This window comes from Geotrypetes seraphini, chromosome 1 (genome assembly GCF_902459505.1).
Source record: "Geotrypetes seraphini chromosome 1, aGeoSer1.1, whole genome shotgun sequence".
Taxonomy (NCBI): domain Eukaryota; kingdom Metazoa; phylum Chordata; class Amphibia; order Gymnophiona; family Dermophiidae; genus Geotrypetes; species Geotrypetes seraphini.
Window position 1 is genome coordinate 352791162 of NC_047084.1, and position 24271 is coordinate 352815432.

The following is a 24271-nucleotide window of genomic DNA, read 5'->3' on the forward strand; positions in this document are numbered from 1 at the left end:
TGTTTAAAAATGTTATTATTACAATATGATATATGGAATTAGAATTATATTTTACATATATTAAATTTATTGTAGGGAGAATATATTATTTTTATCTAAGACTTGAAAATATTAAGATGATTTATCCAATTATAATTTATATGAATTACTACATCTATATTTAATTCTGCTAATATTAATGGAAAAATTTTTTTGGATTCGGTTAAATGAATGGGAAATTATTATAACATAGGTATTAATTATAAAATCTTTTTGATATAAATATTTATCTATACATATTACGATACTATAAATGATGATTTTCAAATATATAAAATGATTTACTAAAATATTTATTATTATATATATTATATATATAGGAATAGATATATCTAATTTGAATATATGAAATTAGAACTATATATGAAATATATTTAATTTATTGAAGGGGTAATATATTATTTATATCTAAGACTTGAAAAGATTAATATGATTTATCAAATTAAATTTGATATGAACTATAATATACAAGGGGATTTAATGAAGGTTTAAATGAATAATAAGGTGGATAAAGAAATATGAAATGTATTGAATTAGAGAATATTTTTATGAATGATTAGTTGCCTGGGGGAGGGGATTTAGGTTTTGCATAACCAATGTGTGTTCCAGGACAAACATTGATAGTGGGAGGGTCGGGAGGGAAAATAGAGGGTGGGAATGGGAATCAATATATATTAATTGTGCTGAGATCTAATCATGTATATTATCATAGAATATTGGTTAAAATTTAATGATAAATAAGATGGATATAAAAATTTATTCTATGAATGTCAATGGTTTAAATCATCCTATTAAGAAAAAGAAAATATTATCGTTCCTTAAAAATCAAAATGCGGATATCTACTTCATACAAGAGACCCATCTTTCTGAAACTGAATCTAAAAAATTATCTGGGGGTTGGATTTCTAAATGTTTATTTGCACCGGCTTTAAAGAAAAAAGCTGGAGTGGCTATTCTGATAAACAAAAAATGCAATGCGAATTTCAAATTAATAAATTATGACCCCTTAGGTAGATGGGTGCATGTCGAAATGGATCTGGGAAATACAACCATAAATTTATTCAATTTATATGCTCCTAATACGAATCAAATGGAGTTTTTCAAACAAATTCAACAATTACTTTTACCACTGGCTACATCTAATTTAATAGTAGCAGGAGATTTCAATGCTGTAATGGATCCAATTTTGGATAAAAAACCAAGTAGAATTATGAAATCATTAGGCTTAGATAATTTGATTCAATCTTGTGATTTAGTAGATATATGGCGTATTCTTCATTTTAATGATCAGGAATTTTCTTTTTGTTCTCAGGTCCACAAATCCTTTTCACGAATTGATTATATATTTGTTTCTAATAACCTAGCGCAGCGTGTGATAAAAGCAGTTATAGATCCTATTATAATTTCGGATCATGCTGGTGTGTGGATTAATCTTCAAAATTATGATATTGAACATTTAAATTCAATTTGGAGATTTAATAATACTTTTTTAGCGGATTCAAATTTTCTCGAAGAATTTAAATTAAAAATACAAGAATTTTTTCAAATTAATGATTCAGATAATATTAATGCTGAGATTTTATGGGACGCTTTTAAAGCAACAATGAGAGGGAATATTATTTCATACTCGGCATATATTAATAAACAACATAAAAAACAATTTCTTGAATTAGGAAAACAAATTAAATTATTAGAAAATAAATTAATTGAAAAATGGGAAAATAAAACATTACAAGATTTATTAAAATTAAAAGTTAAATATAATGTGATTTCTTCTCAATTTGTGAGAAAAGATTTATTTAATAGACAAGTTCAATTTTACGGAAATTCAAATAAAGCTGGAAAATTATTGGCAAATTTCCTTAAAGCAAAAAAAAAGAAAATCCAAGATTATTGCAATTAAAGATATACAAGGTAATACACACACTAACAATAAAGACATTTTAAGACAATTTCTTGATTTTTATAAAGATTTATATTCTTCTGAATCTTATGAAAATAAAGAACAAGATGGACAAAAATTTTTAAATTCATTTATTGGACCAAATGTTCCAGATCATATAAAAAGAAGTTTAGAAGAACCTATATCTTTAAAAGAAATAGAATCAGCATTGAAGTCTCTTAGAGTTGGATCCGCTCCGGGTGGTGATGGTTATACGGTTGAATTTTATAAATCATTTCAAAACATTATTTTACCATATCTATTAAAATTGTATCAATATCAAATGAATAATGGAAATATATCAGGTACTATGGCTGATTCATTAATTATTGTCTTACCAAAACCAAACAAAGATCCTACCTTGGTTTCAAATTACAGGCCTATTTCCTTATTAAATGTAGATGGTAAATTAATTTCTAAAGTACTAGCAATAAGATTGGCAAAAGCTCTTCCTTTCATTATTGATGTACATCAAACAGGATTTATTGCTAAAAGACACTCATCACATAACACCAGATTAGCATTTCACTCTTTAAATTTAGCAAAAAATATGAATGATCCAACTTTTATGCTATCTTTGGATGCAGAAAAAGCATTTGATAGAGTAGAATGGAAATTTATGTATCAATCTCTAGAATGGTTTGGAATAGGACCCGGTTTTATTAAAATGATTCAGACATTGTATAGCTCTCCTGGTGCAAGATTATATATAAATAACAATTTATCAGATAAATTTAATTTGCAAAGGGGAGTTACAAGGATGTCCTTTGTCTCCCTTACTTTTTGATATTGTTCTAGAACCCTTGTTAATTGCAATTAATCAAACTAAGGAGATAAGGGGAATCCCATTTTCTTACTGGGAATATAAACTTTCTGCATATGCAGATGATATCTTATTATATTTGAGAGAACCGGGGATTACTATTCCAAATTTACTTAATCTTCTAGAGGAATTTGGAAAATTCTCTGGATATAAAATTAATTGGAGTAAATCAGAAATTCTTCCAATTAATGTTCACTGCACCAAAGGATTATTTGATTCATATTCATTTATTTGGAAAGAGGAAGGATTAAAATATTTAGGAATTATGATCAAAAATACAATTGATGATACAGTCAAAGAAAATGAAAAACTTTTATTGAAAAAAATTACAGAAATGTGTGAACAATGGAATCCTTTACATCTTTCATGGTGGGGAAGAATTCAAACAATTAAAATGATGATATTGCCTGTGGTTTGTTATCAAATGAGTATGATACCAATATTTTTTCAGGGGTCCTTTTATAAAAAATTAAACAATATTATTACAAAATTTGTTTGGTTTGGGAAAAGACCCAGAATTGCTTTAGTATCTTTACAAAGACCAATTATGGAGGGAGGGGTAAATTTTCCAAATTTTTATAGGTACCATCAAGCCTATATTCTAAGACAGGGTATGTATTGGATCCTCCCAGATCTCATGGAGAATGTACCAGATTGGCTATATTTAGAATGGCGGCTCCTGTTCCCATTACATTTAGATCATTTAATTAGTATAACAATGCCCAGAAGATACAAAGAAAACAGAATATTATTAGACACTTGGAAAACATTAAGATATATAAATAACCTATCACCAGATCCAATTTGTAAATCACTAAATCAATCTATTTGGGTAAACTCCAGGATCAAAATTGGCGGATTTAAGATCGTCTGGAAACAATGGATAAGTGCAGGTATACGAACATTAAATGATGTCATTTCAGAAGGTTCACTGCTTAGTTTTTCACAATTGCAAAATAAATTTGGCTTAAATAAATCACAATATTTTAAATGGATGCAATTGAAGCAGGCCATTCAGGTAGGGTTCCCTGAATGGAAAAATCTTAATACTCAATATAGTCTGCAGGTTTTATGTTTCCAGGCGGATTTCTTGGGTCACCAAGCCACAAAATGGTACAAATTGATATATGGATTTTTAAATAAAAAAAAGAAAACTGGTCTTAGGGATATTTGGAGTATTGAGATTGGACAGACAATTTCTGCGTCTCAATGGCCACGATTTTGGTCCTGGAGATTAAGATCTACAAAGTCAGCATCTATGAGTCAAACATGGATGTTTTTATTACATAGAGTGTTATGGACCCCTACGCGCTTGCAAAAGATAGATAATACTAGATCCAATAGATGCTGGCATTGTAAAATAGAAATAGGGACGTTAGATCATCTAATTTTTTTTTGTCCCTGTGTAAATGCCTTTTGGAATATGATTTGGCCCCAAATTAACAAATTACTAGAAAATCATGTAGGACTCTCATATGACACTGTATTATTTGGAACTGCAATGAGAACTCAGAGTCCGATCTCAGTAAACAATAATAAACTACTATTAATATTGACAGGAGTCGCCATGCAACAAATAACTCAGAATTGGAAAGACTATACCAAATTAAATTATACGTTCTGGTGGAACTCTGTCTGTCATATATACAAAATGGAAAAAGTAATAGCATTACAACACGGGAACATTCATAATTTCAATAAAATTTGGCAACCATTGACTAATTATTCTAATGATTAGATTTCTTAGCACAATTATAATACTTATATAGAAAAAGGGTGGGACATGTATAATTTTTAGAATCATTAATTGGAAAAAGGGGAGGGATGTATAACTTTTGATTATATATAATATATACTGTTTATAAATTAAGTTGTATTAATGATAGATACAATGATATATAGTAATTAATTATATCACTTGAATTTCAACTATTGTAAAAATTGAAAAATTCAATAAATAAAATTAAAAAAAAAAAAAAATTCTTAACACAGATAAAACTGAAGTTATATGGGTAAACCTGCAACTTAGATTTGGAGAGACTGCTGTACCATTACTCAGCTACTAATATTTTGTGACATTAGCACAATGCAATATTGTACTAAGTTAAGAGTTTTCCAGGTATTATCATTTTACACTTCCTGGCTTGTGCATTTTTCATTGTAGATATACTGTTCCACTTATCTAGCATTTTTTGATAGACATATAAATAACCATGTATATTTTTTTTTCTTCCAGAAAACTGTACTCCTAGAAAAGTCTGAATCCCTAGAGAAACTTGCAAGCCTTACTACACAACTACATTCAACAAAAGGCATGCTCTCCAAGACCAATGATGAGCTTACTTTCAAGAAGAAGAACCTGGAAAAAGCTGAGAAAACCATTTATGATCTGACAAATCTTGTGGAAGAAATGAGAACTAGTGCAGCAGATAGAGAGGTACACAGAGGTGACAGTCAGGGACATAATACAGTGATTCTTGTGATGCTTCAGAGAACTTACATAATCTGAAAGGAGTAGCAGAAATTGACCCTAAGACTGGAACGTGCTGCTAGGACCTCTTCCCTACTTTATCCTTCTTGGCTCCTACCTTCTTCCTGTGTCTTCTTCCCACTGGTCTGAGTTCAACTATTTCTGACCTTACTCTCTCTCTTTATTTTTTTGGGAATTCTGGGTCCAATTTGTGGGTTCATTGCCTTTCAATAATAAAACATTCCAATAGCCTAAATGGTAGACTGTAGCTCAACAGTTTACCACAGCCCATCAAAGCAGTTTTATGCTATTTAATAAAATTATTAAAAAAAAAAAAAAAAAAGAATATGGGTTGAGTGGATACCTATCCTATCTCATATAGTCATTCCATTCTATGATTCTTTATGTAAGCCCCCTTCTTATATGGTGGTTGCCTAGACCCTGCCCAGATGATGGCAAGAGGGGCGCCTAAAGTATTTTATTTGTCAGGGCCAGGGCCAGGACCGACCTTAGAGCTGGGGAGCCATGCAATCTAGTGTCAGACTGTCTACTCCACGCACACAATAATGTAGACTACATCAGATGTTAAAATAGGGAAGGGGAAGGGAGGACAGAGATGCCAGACCACGGTAGGGGGAAAGGGTGAAGGGAAGGAGAGAGAGAAGGAGAAGGGTTCATCTAAAAAGGACTGATCTATGGGCAGTATTTGGAAGTTTTGCTTTATCATGAGAAGAGCCTGAATTTATAGGACCATATCAGATAAGTTACCTCTTATCTACCTTTAACCCAGTTGTGAGTTTTTCTTCTATGCTGTAAGGTATGGTACATGGGTTGGAGTTTTTTTATGCCGATGACTGACTTTATGGCACCACCACATTACTTGTGATTATGACTGCCACTTTACTCTGAGGCTTTTTTTCTCTACCCATAGCAGTTGCTGCATTGTTTCTTAAATGCTCACTCTGTGGTTCTACTCCCTTTAAACAGTATTTGATAAATTATAATTGTTGTTCTGTTAAAACCCTTATTATTTGTGGTTTACACAAGGAGAGAGAAATGCCAGACCGGGGAATGGAAGGGCAGGTGATACGACAGATAAGTGTAGGAAGGAGAAGAGAGAGATACCAGATGACAGGAAGGGGGGAAGGACAGATGTTAGATCACTAGAAGGGGAAAAGGGAGGGAATGAGAGAGATGCCAGACTATGGTAGGGGGAGGAAGGAAGGAAAGAAGGCGAGAGAGATGCAAGACTGGAAAGGAGAGGAGAAGGATGCCAGAAAATAGGATGGGGAAAGGGGGAAGACAGAGATGTCAGACCACAGGAGGGAGAGAGAAAGGGAGGAGATGGTGCACAGGGATGGAGGGAAAGGAGAGAGAGAGGGAAGTGATGATGCACAGGGATGGGAGGGGTAGAAAAGGGAAGAAAAAGGAAGGAGATGGTGCATGGGAATAGGATAAATAGGGAATGGAAGAAGACATGGAAGAAATGCTGTTAATGGATAGATGGGAATAGGGGAGAAGAAAGAAGAAAGAGGGAGGAGATGGTGCAAATGGATGGAGGGGAGGAGAAGGGCAGAGAAAGGGAAGAGATGGTGCACTTGGATAGATGGGAAGGGAAGACATGGAAAAGTAGTTTGAGAAGGAAACAGAAAAATGGAAGAAAGTTGAATGTTAAAAGTTAATGGCAAAGATGGATGTAGGTAGAAAATAGTACTTGTGGAGAGATGGAGAGAAAAGAAACAGCAATAAGATAAGTATACCCGGAAACAGAGTTAAGAGCACAGACAGAAGGAAGTGCAACTAGAGACTGAGAAAAGAGATTAGAAAAACAAAACCACCAAAGGTAGTGAAATGATTGTATTATCAATTTAGTCATTGAAATATATCAGTTTTGAGAATTTACATCTGCTGTCTATATTTTGCACTGCCCAGAAAGAATTGCATTTCTTGCTATTTCTCTGGTGTGTTGCATGCATGCATGCATCTTAGGGATTTATATGTGTATATTAGGACTTTTAGTTTGTGGTCCTATATTTGTATAGGGTTTATCTGTGTTCTGTCCTGAGCATGGGGCATTGACGCCATTTGTGAAAGCTTCAGGTTTGAAAATAATTCTACATGCAAAATGACACCAGCGCAAGGTTTTAAAATTATAACCAGGATTTATTGAATTATTGGTTCTATTTTCCCATTATTAGATCAAAAGAATAGCATAATTGCTTACGTTGCGCTCATGGGAGATCATCATCGTGGCCAAAGACTGGCCTTCTCACAATGGTCTCGTTTTTCTATCTCATTACAGTCTATTATATAACTTTTGGTTTAGTGACATCATCAAGTTTGACGACCAATAACATTTCTCTGGGTGGTCTTAAAGTTTAGACAAAGAAACATTCCTCCATGTTTAAAAGTTATACAAAGTTTTCAGAAAATTACTTTTGATTTCTGAATTAACATTATAACATTCAAGAGAATCTATAATTATTAACATGGTGCTGATAAATTCTCAACCTCTCCCTAAATTGACAGTAACTTTAGTCTGGAAGAGGAAAGCTGACAGCTTCATGTTACACACAGTGATAAGCATGGGCTTCCAATGCCCCCCCTTCCTATGCTGGAGACTGACTAATTATTTCCAGATGTTGTGCTCAAGAGTTTTTTTCTTAATGTTTATGCTTATAAAACCATTTATATAAACCATTTATATTTTACATTCATGTCACCACATTCATGGGCCCCAAACATTCATAATTTCATTCATATCTTGGCCATTCATACTTCATACATTTTATATCTCAGTTTGGAATATGGAATCTAATATGCTTTTTTTTCCTAACTGGTCTAAGCACATCTGTTTTCAATTAGAACCACGAGGCTAAAGGCGGGAAGCTGAACAAAGAACAGAAACTATTCACTGGCACAAGATGCTGGCCTAAGACAGGACAGTTATAGTACACACAAAGAACCTAAAATGGATTCCATGTAATCCTGATTTCCACCATGATTTGGCTCAACAGCAAAGTACATACACAGATATTATTATGCTTTCCCTTATATTAATCCTTAGTATATTTTTCTCTGGCCTTAGCTACATTATATTTAAATGTTTTATTCACCTGTTTTTCGTACGCTTCTATTTGGGCGTGGTCCTTAACTGACACAGAATTGTCTCTAACTAGAATTACCCAGAACCATATGAAAAACTGGCCTTTTGTAGAAAAAAAACTCCATAAAAAAATACTGCACTTATCATGCTTCTGACCTCAATATCGTCCCATAAACAGCACCCCCTGCTGGCCACGAGCCACGCGCCACGCGCCACGACTCAGTCCCCTCTTGAATATTTCTGAATTTATGAAGTAATATTCAGAATTGAGCTCGTGGTCTTATCTGTGGCGCTGGGGTTTACTCAGGGTACGGTTCTTCTTATGGATCAGTGTGTGTCTGTGCAAGTATATTCTTTTAATGCCAATTAGATAGCAAAAGCCAGAAAAATGTACTACCTAGGCCTGCAACGGCAGGTGCCTAGAAGATCTTACCCAAAGCATACTTGAATTCTCTAGTGAGAATGCAAGCAAATCCCATCCACTATTCTAGATAAAACCCATCTAAGTGTACATTTATGTAAGTTGCTGTCTAAACCATATCATATAGGAAACTTACCATTCCAGTGGTAGTTAGACAGTGTCTGTTCTAGGTGCAAGTACAGTCCTAGAGCAGAGACGTCTGTTGTTTTATTTATAGAGGTATTCATGAAACTCCAGTACTTTTAAAGTTTAAAAGTCAGAAAATTTAGAGAAAGTATAGCTAAAGAAAAATAGAACCCTAGATTTCCCTAAGATAAAGAGAACCTCAGTATTACCTAATTTAATTAGTCCCTATGCTCAAAAGTGTTATGTTATAAAATCTTGGAATTATATTAATAAAGTGTAAAATAATGCACAGTGTTAAGAAAACCCAAATATATGCTTAATATGGAAATGTACTCATGTGCAGATAATGCATGCACATCAGATATAAGTTTTCTTTTTCTGTGTGTGTTGCAGGAACTCATTTCTCAAATTTAAATTAAAATCATTAAAAGGACTGATGATATTAGCTGTTAAACCCAATTAAACAATATTGTGGCACTGTGTTACAGCTTAGAAGCTGCCACTGTGTATAGAAATACAGTCATATGAAATAAAATTTAAAATACAGGATACACAAAATATTTTCTGAGAACAATGCATGAAGACAATGATAAAGAAAATACAGTTATTAATACAATATCAGAATAAGTCTATGAAATTATGCAAAAGCATAATTAAAGTTCAGAAGCCTAATTCAAATGAAATGATTTAAAGTAACGTGGTTTAAGATAAAGTCTGTTTTTTTTCGTTCAAAAATTTTTTATATGAGTCCAGAAATGTCTTTTGCAAATAGTTTTAGCAACTTGTAAGGTCGGAGTCTCTAAATTAATTTCAGTGAAATTTAAATCATGGCTTTAAAAAGTTCATGCTGCAACATTTTCATAATTCAAGCTTGGCTTTTCTGTAATGAAAGGTAAGCACAGCTCATTAGTTGAAGACAAAGGAACACTGAAATTCCCGCCGAAAATTCAGCATCGGAATTTTTTTTTTTCTCTGTGTTCTCCACAGCTCTAGTGGTGGTATGTGGTACTGCTGGTCAGTGTAAATCCTGGAAGGAAAGCACATGTTCATTAACAAAAGAACAAAGAAAAGAGAAACACATAGCACTTTATCACGTTATCCCCTCTGCAAACTGTACTAATTCTTGTATTGCAGAGCCACATTCTCTGTGTTGAATTGTTGAAAGGATTCAAAGAAGGTTCTTAACTGAAACACAAAACATACAGATTAAATAGACTTTTTTCAGGGTCCTGTAGTACCAAAATTGGCCACAGGAAAATTTAAACATGCAGACACATTCTCTACATGGTAAAATTAGACTTTCTTTTTTTCTAACATCAGGGAATTATTCTCAATTCCATATTCTTTATTAGGTTCCTATCCTGAAGAGCTTACTTGTAAAAAGTAAGCAAAATTTCAATTCCGAATTCATCCACTTAAATAAAAGTTTATTATAATTGTTCTTTTCCGTTAACCAAGTTAGCAAGCCCTTTGTTTCACATTTATTTCGATTTTCAAAAAAATATAGGTACTTAACCTCTATTTTTTTTTTTTTTTTTTTTTATTTTAAACTTCCCAATTTAATTTTAAAATGTATTTAAATTTAATTACTCCCTAATCATACATTTTGGACAATGCACAAGTTTAAAAATACTTTATAAACCATGCAGGGGTACAAAAATTCATATTCAAAATTAATTTGAAACACTGAGATAAAAATATAAAGGCAGGGATTTTATTTTTCCCTTATGCACACTTGCCTGCTTTTAAGCATGGTATCTACCCTTTAAAATCAAACTTTTTCTTTTCCACAAAATTATCCTTTCACTGTTGAATATATACCCAAGTCCAGCAGAATTCTTTCTTTTCTCCCATCTTCCCTATCGAACTTTTCCATAGCACATTTCACAAGCTTTCTTTCCACATTCCTGTACATTCGTTCTACAAACTATCTCCCTGCTTTGAAACAGCCAAACATTTAATTTTCTTTTCCTTTTCACTTATGGCAAAATCCACCTTGTTTAAATATCACATTCTGACCCAACATTTCTTTTCTTGCAACACTCTTATAACCCTTTTAAAAAATAAAGGAACAAGGGAAAAATTCAAGCTACATAACGTCTTTTTTTTTTTTTTTTTTTTTTTTTTTCTAGAATGCATCTTGCACTGAGCCCTTAGGCTACAAATAGCTTCTGAAACTTTCCCAAAGTACCTCCATTGTTCCTAACACCGCAGGGATCACTACAAAAACAACATACACAAACTTTACGGAACTCTAAACAGCATGCTGGTAAAGTTTTATCAGAGAGAGACCACATTGAATCTTTTTTCTACTACATCGGAAACAAATTTAAACCACGGATACATAGGATTCTCATGTCTTGCTAAACTACCAGTTCTCAATAAACCCTTTTAATATGCAAAACAGACTTGCTCCGAGATAAGCAAATACCTGTTGGAAATCTGTAGCCCTGAGACAAAGGACTCCATTGCTGCTATTCCCTCCCCCTCTTTCCTCACGTGATAGCTCTGTGGAAGGCGAGGGAGGAAAAAGGTGGGGGTGAAAATCCCCCATTTGCAGCCCGCTCTTTCAAACAAAGGAGACTGAAGGGAACGGGAAGCCATTAACTTTATTTTTCTTTTTCCAGAGACAAGAGAAAAAGTTAGGGCAGAGCAAAAAAGACTGAGAGACAGAACTGGAGTTTAGAAAGACAAAGCTGAGAAACACAATTTCTTTTTTCTTTTCAAAGTAGTTACTTCAGATAGGCACTGAAAATGCACAGAGGGAGACAAAGAAAGAGGGGGGGTGCCCTCAACCCGTTTTTTCAAACAAAAAGACGGGACAGAGGGAAACTTTTCAAAGTCAGATTAAAACAGACAGTTTTCACTTTCACAGAGAGAAACAAGTTAGTTCAGAGACAAAGCTTAGACACACAGCAGGAAAGAACAAATTTGTTTTTTTCTTCAAACTTAATAACGCATTTTCAAACAAGCAAAAACTTACGTGCACAGAGGAGACCTGCTCTCTACTGGGCACTTTTTTCTTCTTTCAGACGGGCACTGCTCAGTTTAAAAGCCAGATGGAAAAATGCCAGCACTGCAAGGTTTTTTTCTTTCTTTTCACAACATTCTTTCTGTGTTACTTTTATTTCTAATTTTTTTCTTTTTCTTTTTCCATTAATATTTAATTTCCACTAACTTCATATAATTATGTACAGATATATACAAGCATGCATGCTCATTATTGTTAAATAATATTTTTTATTATTATTTTTAATTAATTTTTTTTTTTTTTATTATTTTTAAATTTTTTTTTTTTTTTATTATTATTATTTTTTTCTTTAAACAGGCGTAATACTCACAATTTTCCAGTTTTCCGGTCCCGTTTTATCTCTAATTTCCGCCATATTCCTGCGCAGCCAGTCAACCTGTGACTACCTTTTGTTACACAACCATGCGAAATCTCTAAAATTCCTAGAGCTTCTATGAATAACCTATAAGCTTTTTCAATGCGTCAAATTAGTTAGTTCCCGGGTTTCGGCACCAATTGAGCATGGGGCATTGACGCCATTTGTGAAAGCTTCAGGTTTGAAAATAATTCTACATGCAAAATGACACCAGCGCAAGGTTTTAAAATTATAACCAGGATTTATTGAATTATTGGTTCTATTTTCCCATTATTAGATCAAAAGAATAGCATAATTGCTTACGTTGCGCTCATGGGAGATCATCATCGTGGCCAAAGACTGGCCTTCTCACAATGGTCTCGTTTTTCTATCTCATTACAGTCTATTATATAACTTTTGGTTTAGTGACATCATCAAGTTTGACGACCAATAACATTTCTCTGGGTGGTCTTAAAGTTTAGACAAAGAAACATTCCTCCATGTTTAAAAGTTATACAAAGTTTTCAGAAAATTACTTTTGATTTCTGAATTAACATTATAACATTCAAGAGAATCTATAATTATTAACATGGTGCTGATAAATTCTCAACCTCTCCCTAAATTGACAGTAACTTTAGTCTGGAAGAGGAAAGCTGACAGCTTCATGTTACACACAGTGATAAGCATGGGCTTCCAATGCCCCCCCTTCCTATGCTGGAGACTGACTAATTATTTCCAGATGTTGTGCTCAAGAGTTTTTTTCTTAATGTTTATGCTTATAAAACCATTTATATAAACCATTTATATTTTACATTCATGTCACCACATTCATGGGCCCCAAACATTCATAATTTCATTCATATCTTGGCCATTCATACTTCATACATTTTATATCTCAGTTTGGAATATGGAATCTAATATGCTTTTTTTTCCTAACTGGTCTAAGCACATCTGTTTTCAATTAGAACCACGAGGCTAAAGGCGGGAAGCTGAACAAAGAACAGAAACTATTCACTGGCACAAGATGCTGGCCTAAGACAGGACAGTTATAGTACACACAAAGAACCTAAAATGGATTCCATGTAATCCTGATTTCCACCATGATTTGGCTCAACAGCAAAGTACATACACAGATATTATTATGCTTTCCCTTATATTAATCCTTAGTATATTTTTCTCTGGCCTTAGCTACATTATATTTAAATGTTTTATTCACCTGTTTTTCGTACGCTTCTATTTGGGCGTGGTCCTTAACTGACACAGAATTGTCTCTAACTAGAATTACCCAGAACCATATGAAAAACTGGCCTTTTGTAGAAAAAAAACTCCATAAAAAAATACTGCACTTATCATGCTTCTGACCTCAATATCGTCCCATAAACAGCACCCCCTGCTGGCCACGAGCCACGCGCCACGCGCCACGACTCAGTCCGTGTGACCAAGGCGAGGTGTTCTGTAGGAATGAATGTCAAGAAGCGTTTTGGTATCATACCCCCAAGTAGGAAGATATTTATCAACTCTCCTCCTGCCCTTTTGGGCCCAAAATGGCCCTGGAATTAAAAATTAGCAAAGACCACTGAAATAGGCTCTTCCTTAGTAACTAAAAATAGACACCGCTTTGATGAATTGACCTTTATATGTATATTGACCCCATGTATTGAAAAATAAACTAAAACCCACTTTCCAGGTATGATGAAGGAGGTGCCATGGTGAGAGGTTACTTTGTTCCATCTTTGATGGAATCATGAATTCTGACTTTATGCCAGTAAATTATAGAAGAGATGAAACTGAGCCAACAGCGAGTCATGCTGAAAGAAAATGATTCTAAACATTCAAGTAAATTTGTTAAAAAATGAATGAATAAGAAGAGACCTTGGGCCTGATATTCAAAATGATATAAATGGCCAGAAGAGGGCTAACTGGACATTTTGAGAAACACTTAAACTGATAGTGCTACAAAAATGCTTGGTTAGGACCCATGCCAAAATCATCTATTGGGGGAGGGGGGGCATTCCAGTAGCAGAATCAGTACTTATTCGGTTAACTGCCGATTTTTCGGAACTTAACCAGCTAAAATAAACAGATGGATTCATTAGAGTCGGATCTTATCAGACAAATCTGATCAATTTCTTTGACTGGGTGACCAGAGAATTGGATATAAGGAGAACGTAGATTTTAGCAAAGTCTTTGACAGTGTTCCACGCAGGCGTCTAATAAATAAGCTGTGTGCCCTTGGTATGAGCCCCAAAGTGCACGTTTCGGCTTCAGGTACCCAGCGAGAATGGTCATCACAATTAACAACTCTACTAATTCGCCTGATCTACTGCAAACATACCTTGATCAGATCCAGCCTTCGAGTTCCAGTCTGTAATCGATTCTTTATGCATCGTCCGACTTCTCTCCTTTGAAGTGTGTCAGCGTTTACTGAGTTTGCCTGCCTGTTATTTCCTGGCTCTGCTGAGCGATGCCCGAACTTCTGCAAACTTACCGGGATCTGACCCATCTTACAAGTCGAAGCCCGTGGTCAACTACTTAACTGGAACTCGGCTCCCTTTTCTCTGCAAGTGCCAGCAATTTATTACAGCAAGCTACATGATATTTCCTGACACCAGTTGTTTGACTGTTTCTAACTTCCCCTGTTTCATCAAGATAGTATTTACAAATGATGAATTTCTCCTGCTTCCGATTCTTTTTATTAATTCAATGTCTACTTTATTTTCTTAAGAAAAGATCGTTTCTATTTTTTTTTTCTTTCTTCTTTCTCTCACGCATGTACCTAACAACTAAAATGGCTTCTACCCTTAGCTACGATTTCCCGCGCAAGCATTGCTTCGCCCTGTTTGCTTCCCCTTTGTTTTCCTTTTTCTAATGTTCCGTTTTAACTTATATCTTTCTTTAGGATCTTTATGACAAACTAGTCATTAAGCCCGTTACATAAACGGGTGCTAGAATATATGTATGTTTGTCTTTCTGTCTCTCTCTCTCCCTGGCCCCCTTTCTCTGTCTTTCTGTCCCTCTCCCTGTGTCTTTCCTCCAGGTATTTCCCTTCCCCTCCAAGTCCCTGTGCAGCAGTATCAGCATTTTCCCCCACCCCCTTCCCTACTCTTAGCACGATGTGGACTGCTCCTTTTGGCCCCTCCCCCTTCCCTCCCGCGGTGTAGCCTGCTCCAAGGGCCCCCCCTTCCCTTATCGTGTTTCCCGCAGGCAGGCCCAGCTTCTCCCTGCATGTACCGTTTTTTTTTTCTGTTTCCCTCCCTCGCGAGGGCTTCAAGGAAGCCGGCAGTCGGCGGAGGGCAGACGCAGGCCCAGGACGGACTTGCTCCAGCTCGCGCCACCTTCAAAATTACAGCCCCACACCGCCTCCCTGCTCGCGCAGACCTCCATCAACGAAAAACGGCACTACCATTTGAATTATATTTTAAATTGTTAAAGTCGCTGCGGCTCCTCTCATGAGCCGCACCTGCGTCGGAGAAGTCTTCCGACGCAGGCAGCGATCATGAGAGGAGCCGCCGCATCAACTTTAAACTTTAAAAATATACTTCACATGGTAGTGCCGTTTTTCCATTTCCGGCTGTGTTCTTGCTTTCTCCCTAGCTCCCAGTGGCCTGGTCTGTACACCGCGATCTGGAGAGCAGGGAGTCCAACGCTGGCGGCTGGAAAGCAGTGCGGCTGGGCAGCAGTAAGGCTGGGGACTCGCGCATGCGCACTCCTGCAAAGCCACGGACATACAGATCAGGGAAAACAGAAGCACGCAGTTGAGTGCGCATGCGCGGCTAACGTTTTATTATTTTAGATAGTTTGTGATTGTAGCTATCATAAATTGTTACCGACACCGCTTCCTCTCCTGCTCTCTTCTATTATCTAGTTTGCAGTTTCCCTTCGCTTGTCCGCTTCCACCTAGTCATCTCATTCTGTTTCAGACTTATCTTCCTCAATGAATTTCACCCTACATAATTGCAATGCTCAGTATAGTTTAATTGAACACAACATGTTTCACTCTGAATTTTATTACCTCTTCCTCACTTTTCCTTATCTCCACCATTATTCTTATGCCGTTTTAACCTATATATATATGAAGATTTTAATTTAAATTTTATGAACTGTTAAGTCCGATGCTACTCTCTCTTCTATTCTCTTCTGGGTTTTTTTTTTTAGATTGTATATTATTTCGGCTTGTCCGCTTTTGCTTAGCTATGACTTTTTAACTTTACTATAATACAAATTTTTACTTTTCTACTCTCCCTCAGATTTGCTCTAATGGTACCTTCCTTGTTATGAATTACTCTTTATGTGATTGCACAGCTCTGTACAGTTTAGCTGATTACAACATGATTCACTATAAATGAGTTTTTCTCTACCCCCTTTCTACTTTTATTTGTACTGACGTAACCTCATGAATTTCTCTTTGCATAGTTAACTTGCACATGAAATTTCTAGAAATTTATCGATGTCTGTTAATGAATTATATACTGCTATTTATGGATGATCCTTTTCTCTTTTCCCTTCTATGATTAAATTAGATAGGTAACATTTACAACATTCACTGTATTTGACCACATGAATTTTACTTTAATATTATGAAGTGCCTTAATTCTTTATTCCTGCCTCATATTTTTTTCTATATGTATGTATAACTCCTGCACTTTCCTGCCCTTTTTCCAATTAATATGAAATGCAATCTAAGTTTTGTCTACCCCATTATTTATTGTTGTTGATTCCAATGATGAATTTGAATTTCTTCACTATTATGTACTTACTCTATTGATTATCCTTATTTATCTTTTGAGTGCTATGCATATAAATGAAATATTCTGTGAACTTTTTTTTCTTCCTTTTCTCTCCCTATTATACTTAAATTTTGTTCATCATATTTTATTTTGAGTTACTATGTATATATATATATTAATTCATGATACCATTCTTATGTTTACTAAATTACATTATCCCTGGTTGCCTTTATATTTTACTAGACCTAACCATATTTGGGTTGCCTAACATGCTCAGAGACTGTCAGTTTCTTAACTACATGAAACTTACACCCCAACTTACTGCTTTCTCTTAATGGACCCTTCGTGTTATTACTTCTTTCTTCTTCCTATATGTCGCCCAATCATTTGTTTTGGTTGCCCTTAAATTTCCCTCTTTATCTCCTTTCTCTCTCCCTTATCTGGCTCTCTTGACCCATTAATTGCAACTTGGAGGTTTTTCTTCTTACAGGTGTCCCTTTTCTGTCGCTTTTCCCCCACTACTTGCATTACTTCCACCTGGCTGAGTTCTTTATGCTCTCTATGCCTTCCTCTGATTCTGCCCCCTAGAGATCCACCTTTTCTTTCTCTTCTCTCACTCTACTTCTCAACTTTCAACACTTCATAGGCTCAATCATCTCCTACCCACAATATTGCTGCCTCTAACACCCTATCAACACTTACGTATGTATCCTGGAATGTGAATGGCCTACGACACCCAGTGAAACGAAAAAAAATTTTCACTCATCTTAAAAAATTGAAACCGTCCCTTGTCTTCTTGCAGGAAATTCATATTCCTAATATTTCTCACTTTTTGGGCCCTAAGGACTGGCTAACTTACATAGCTGAATCTCTGTCAAGTGGCAGGAAACATGGAGTCGCAATCCTATCCCATAAAAATATTTCTATCCAACTTCTAGAATCTAAGCATGACTCAGAAAGTAGATGGCTAATAGTTAAAGTTCAAATCTTTGCGCAAGAGGTTCTTCTTGTCAATATAAATGCTCCAAACACTGATTCCCCTGATTTTTTTACGCAACTCTTTCAATCTATTGCCGATTTTGACCCTCTTCCTATCATACTATTGGGTGATTTTAATCTGCCTCTAGACCTCTGGCTTGATAAACATTCCTCCTCCTCCATCACCTTATCTAAAGCTACCTCTACTTTTCACTCTATTATTAAACACTATAACCTAACTGAACCTTGGAGACTCCAACATCCAGATAGTAGGGAATATACGTACTTCTTATCACCACATAGTAGCTACTCGAGAATAGATTACTTTCTAATTTCATCCTCATTGGTTCCCAACTTAACTACAACTAACATTAATATTAAAAGTTATCTCAGATCATGCCCCGATATCAGTTACATTGCAATGGTCTGCTACCCAACCAACCAAATCTCTCATATGGAGACTCTCTAATACTCTATTAATGGATGAAGATGCTAAACACAGATTAGCTAAGTTTATTGATGAATTCTTTCTCTTTAACATGTCTGATTCTATAGATGTATTGACTATTTGGGAGGCTTTTAAAGTCTCTCTTAGAGACGAACTGATCTCTATTCAAGCTTACCAAATAAAAAAAAATAGACAGGAACTTCTCAATATTGATTCTCAAATTCAAACTCGAGAAAAAACCCTTCTTTGCCTCTAATGAGAAAAGCCTTTTACCAGAAATATATAAATTGAAATATTCCTATAATAAAATGGCTAGCCTTGTCGCACAACAAGATATCTTCCTTACCTCTACCAAATACTATGTGGAAATGAACAAGAGTAGTAGAATGTTAGCTAACTACCTTAAAAGGAAACGACTTAAAATCCAGATCCCATCTATAAAGAACTCTAATGGACAACTTCTATCCTCGCATTCTGAAATTTCTGCAGCCTTTCATTCCTTTTACTCTACATTATATTCCTCAGAAATGTCTGACCAACATCATTCTATAAACTATTTTCTGTCCTCACTACAATCTCCTAAACTCTCTCCAGCCGATTGTGACTCTCTGCAAAATCCATTTGACATCTCTGAAATAGTATCGTCAGTAAAACACCTCTCCTCTGGGAAAACGCCTGGATTAGATGGGCTTACAGTGGAATTTTACAAAGCCTTCCAGGTTAAACTGTCCCCTATTCTTATATCTCTATTCAATTCCCTTAGCCCTCAAAAGATCTATTCTAGTCATTTTTTTGACGCTGTAATTACGGTTATCCGTAAACCCAATAAGGATCCTCAACAAATCTCTAATTATAGACCCATATTACTATTAAATGTTGATTACAAAATCTATGCCACAGTCCTCTCCCATAGACTTCAACACCATATTAGCAAAATTATCTCTTCTCACCAAATTGGATTTATGCAGGGTAGACTCATTTCAGATAACTCCCGTCTTTTCTTCCACCTAGTGTCGATTGCTCGCTCTCTTAAAGATCCATGTGTAGCCCTGTCACTAGATGCTAAAAAGCATTTGACAGAGTAGAATGGCCCCACTTGTTTCAAACAATGCAATGATTTGGTTTTCCTTCTAAATTTATAGAATATGTCCAAATCCTTTACTCCAATCCTAAGGCCTCTATAATTAATAACAATATTTTGTCACCCTTTTTCACTTTACACCGTAGTACCTGCCAAGGATGCCCCCTTTCACCATACCTTTTTAACCTGGCTCTTGAGCCTCTTCTTTTAGCCATTAATTCTAATAAAGACGTTTTGGGCATCCTACACTGCAACACGGAATATAAACTATTCGCCTATGCGGATGACGTTCTTCTCTATCTCACCAACCCTGACCACTCCCTCCCTGCTCTCTTCGATCTAATTCAATCCTTTTCTTCACTTTCCGGCTACAAAATAAACAAACAAAAAACAGAAGTCTTACCCCTCAATAAATATTCTAGTCCTGAATTGATTCAGCCATTTAATCTTCTCTGGTCCCCGTCACGTATTAGATATTTAGGAATTAACTTCTACATCATTCCCTGCTATGATCAAACATAATAGCGACAATTTGATAACAACCCTTAAGTCTCTATTACAATCTTGGCACCCCCTCCATCATTCCAGGTGGGGTAGAGTTGAGACGATTAAAATGATTGTGGCACCAAAAATTAACTTCATACTTAGCATGATCCCCCACTTATTTCCACCCCTCTTTTACAAAACAGTACATAAACATATTTCTGCCTTCATTTGGAATCATAAGCCCCCAAAAATTGCCCTTAAAAAACTCAAAGCCCCAAAAGATAGAGCGGGTGTTTTTCTTCCAGATTTTCTACTCTATCATAAGGCATATATATCACAACAGGCTGGCAACTGGTTTACCCTCTCCCGTACCTATCTTCTTCTCTGGCTCCAACTGGAACAAGCTCTTTTCCCAACCTACCCATCGCTAGCCCCTATTTTAACTTCTGATGCTATACTTCCCACTATTGATCCTATTGTTTTGCAATCAGCCAAATGTCTCCTTGAATTAGAGGATGTTCTAGATATACCTATTAAGAACTCTGCATATATTTCTCTAAGGCATAATTCGTTATTCCTCATTAACAAAACACCTATATTTTGGCCTAAATGGGCCAACCTTGGAGTGCAATATTTAGCAGACCTTTGCACCCACTCACTTCAACTCCTGACATTCTCAGAATTACAGAATAAGTTTCTCTTTCTTCTACCAATGGCTCCAATTATCCTCTATGGTTAAAAAAACTAAAATTATTCAGACAAGAAACACAGAAACCCCCACTATGGTTCATTTGCTTCCCAAACTTTTAAGTGCAGGTCATGTCGTGTCTTACATATACAAACTTCTTCTTACTTCCCGATCTGAGGTTCACACCCCCTACTTGAATCATGGGAAGTAGACCTAAACTGCAGACTTTCTGATCGAAAATGGGAAATTTTTTGGTCTAAAACCATCCGAGCCATCTCCTCAGCCAATTCGATGCAATCTATGTTCTTCCTTCATCACAAAGCTAATTGGACGCCCCAAAAACTACAAATTTCAGGCCTTCTACCTTCTACCTTCCAACAACTGTTGGAATTGTAAGTCACTTCCAGGCACCTTATTGCATATGCTTATAGAATGTCCTTATCTGCAAAACTTCTGGACAGATGTTTGGTCTATTATTCAGAAAATCTTCAACATCAATATACATTTCTCCCCCGCAATAATTATCTTTAAATCAGAAGCACCTTTGATCAATTTACATCTCAACATGCTTTATTTAATACACTTATTATTGTCGCTCTACGACTTATATTATCTAATTGGAAATCATTTGATTCCCTGAATGTCCATTTTTGGTATAAATCCATCTTGTTACAGCACAAACGAGAGATGTTGATTGCTGCTACTATGCCTCTAACTGCAAAAGTCCATTCTAAATGGACCAGTTTTACTGATTATCTGGACTCTCTTTAAAGCCTAATTACTAGCATTCTTAATATCTTGTACCTACTCTCTCTTTTTTCATTACTTCTCTTCTCCTTTCCTCTCTTTGGTTTCCAGGGGTCTTTGCTTCCTTGTCTCACTCTCTCCCATTCCCTTTTCTTTTCATAATTCTATTATTCCTTTTTCTCTTTCCTCTCCCATCTTTCCCTCCCCTCCTTCATATTTCTTTGATGCAATTTGGATATCTATTACAACAGATTATAATATGATAAAGTTATGTATATTTGATTTTGCCCTGTTATAATGGATCTCTTACCCTTCCCTGTTCTTCCTTGGCTCCTGAATATGATACTTGATAATGTTATGACTTGTTTTTCCCCTTGTATTTTGATAAAATTCTCTATAAAATTTCATGAGAAAAAAAAAAAGATATTTCTGAAGGGCTGTCAGTTAAGATTTGCTTCTTTGCAGATGATGCTCTGAATAACTTGCTCTGAATAACTTGTCATACCCGTGCTCTATGAGGATACCCTGAGCAGCCGGGTGGTGGCACGATGTTCACTACTGGCATGGTCCCTTTAGAATTAGGGTATCCTTTCAAGTTGGCTAGCACTAGGCAAATGCCTACCCAAACTTACTTCCAAGGACTTTAAAGAAAAACACATTTGTCAGAATGGCCTTGTACAAATCATAAGCTTTATTCGGCCACCAGCCGCAGGGTCATCATGCAACCCAGATTTTCTGGGTAGCATGAAAACAATACAAAAAAACTCCAAAAGTTTCACTTCATTCACCGAGTCTCAATAATCAGCTCTGGGCATGCTTGGCACACCATATACAGTCCTCTGTACCAGAGTCCTTCAATTGAGCATACCTCCTAGTGCCAGCCCAAATTACAGTCCATTAGCTTTCAATTAAAGTTTAGCAGTGAAATAGTTAACATAAATAGCTTTTCAATGCAGTGCTATAGGAGCAACATTCATAGTATTGCTTACAGGCAGTCTGTGTTTTTTTTTAACAATGCAATCACTCTTCAGCTGGGCTAAACCTTCCCAAAGAAAACGGAGTAGGTTTACTCTCAGATCCTTAATCTCTGTTCCTAAGAGGTATGCAGGCTAATTATATTACACAGTTGCTATGGAAATCAGTTCCCAGCTGGGCTCTTGCACGAAGTCCTGAAACCAGGGAGCCTTAGGTTTCAACAGGCTGAAACTCCTGACTAGCGTTTGGCTCAGCTGCTCACATTTCATGGAGAGGAGAAAACCGTCCCATTTCTTAGAGCTCAGCAAACTATGAAACACTGCCGTTCAGAATTACATTCCTCTGATAGTCTACACAGTCAGCCTCTCAACAAGAGGAACAAACAAAAACCAGGCAGAAAAAAAAACATCTTTTCACAGACTCACAGTTGACTCAGCTACCTTCCAAGTTTCCAAGTTTATTAGTTTTTAATATCCCGACCATCAAACAATTGTCTGGCCGGTTAACAATAAAATTAATAAAGAGTTTAAATGTGGTAGAATGTGCATGAAGAAATCTAAAATTAAACATAGATGACAAAGACTTGACGTACTGGAGTGTGAGGGTAATAGGGGAGGAAAGGGAAAAAGTTACATTGTATAGAAGAAATGGGAAAAGTGGGGGGGGGGGGATTGAACGAAGGGAAGGGGAGGCGTAAAGATGATGGATGCTTGCCTGATGAAAGAAAGAAAAAAGAAAAAAGAGAGAGAAAAAAAAAAATAAAAAATTTTAGGTTTGATTAAAAGCGTCCCGAAATAAGAAAGTCTTTAGATTTGTCTTGAATTTGGCTAATTGTTGTTCGTCGCGAAGGTATTGTGGAAGTGAGTTCCATAATGTAGGGGCAGTTAAAGCGAAATTTGTTTTGCGAGTATAATAGAAGTCTTTTAGGGATGGAATATAGAGAAGTTTGTGGTCCGATGATCTTAATGTACGAGTGGAACTTTGAGGAATAATGAGTTTATCAAGAAATATAGGTTGATGTAAGAGTTTGATTTTGAAAGTGAGTAGAATGATTTTATAAGTGATACGGTGGGAAATGGGAAGCCAATGGGCTTCCTTTAAGAGAGGAGTAACATGATCAAATTTGCTTTTCTTATGGATAAGTTTTATTGCGGTATTTTGTATCAGTTGAAGGCGTCGTAATTCTTTTTGAGGGAGGCCATTAAGGAGAGAATTGCAGTAGTCTAGGTGAGAAATTACTAAAGAGTGGGTCAAGATGGTAATAGAGTCAGTATTTAGTATGGAAATTAGTGATCTGATGATGCGGAGTTTAAAGAAGCAGACTTTTACAACAGAACTGATATGATCATGAAAGGAGAGATCTCTATCGATAATGACGACAAGTAATTTAATTTTAGATTCCATATGTAGTGGGATAGATTTGATGGAGATAGTTCCTAGTAATGATTCAGATATTTTGATAGGGAGTAGGAGCCCACGGGATTTGTCGATATTAAGTGAAAGTTTGTTTGTGTATAGCCAATCGTTTATGTTATCTAATTTATTATTTATATCTTTTATGTCAGAGATGTTGGTGGTGTTAATAGGGTGAAGAAGTTGGATATCGTCCGCGTAGGCGAAGATTGTAAATCCTATGGATTGGGCTAATGTGAGGAGAGGAGAGAGGAATACATTGAATAATAATGGAGATAGTATAGAACCTTGTGGGACTCTGAAAGTTTGAAATATAGTTGAGGAAGTTTCGTTTTTTACGCAGACTTTAGAGCTGAGTTCCTGAAAGTAAGATATGAACCAAGAGAGTGCAGAACCGGAAACACAGCAGTCTTTTAATCTAGAGATAAGAAGAGAG

The 24271-nt window shown here is 35.7% G+C and overlaps 1 protein-coding gene across 23 annotated transcripts in view; it reads left to right on the plus strand.

Moving 5' to 3' along the window:
* The window catches only part of CCDC158 (coiled-coil domain containing 158), a 1147529-nt gene that overhangs the window by 593158 nt on the left and 530100 nt on the right, over positions 1–24271 (plus strand). For all 23 annotated transcript variants that reach the window (XR_004536446.1, XR_004536447.1, XM_033914104.1 and 20 more), the window contains one exon: positions 5041–5241. Coding sequence is in view for 21 of the 23 variants with exons in the window: in XM_033914104.1 (XP_033769995.1) it covers positions 5041–5241 (201 nt within the window). In the remaining 2 variants the exon portion in view is untranslated. The remainder of the gene's footprint in view (positions 1–5040; positions 5242–24271) is intronic.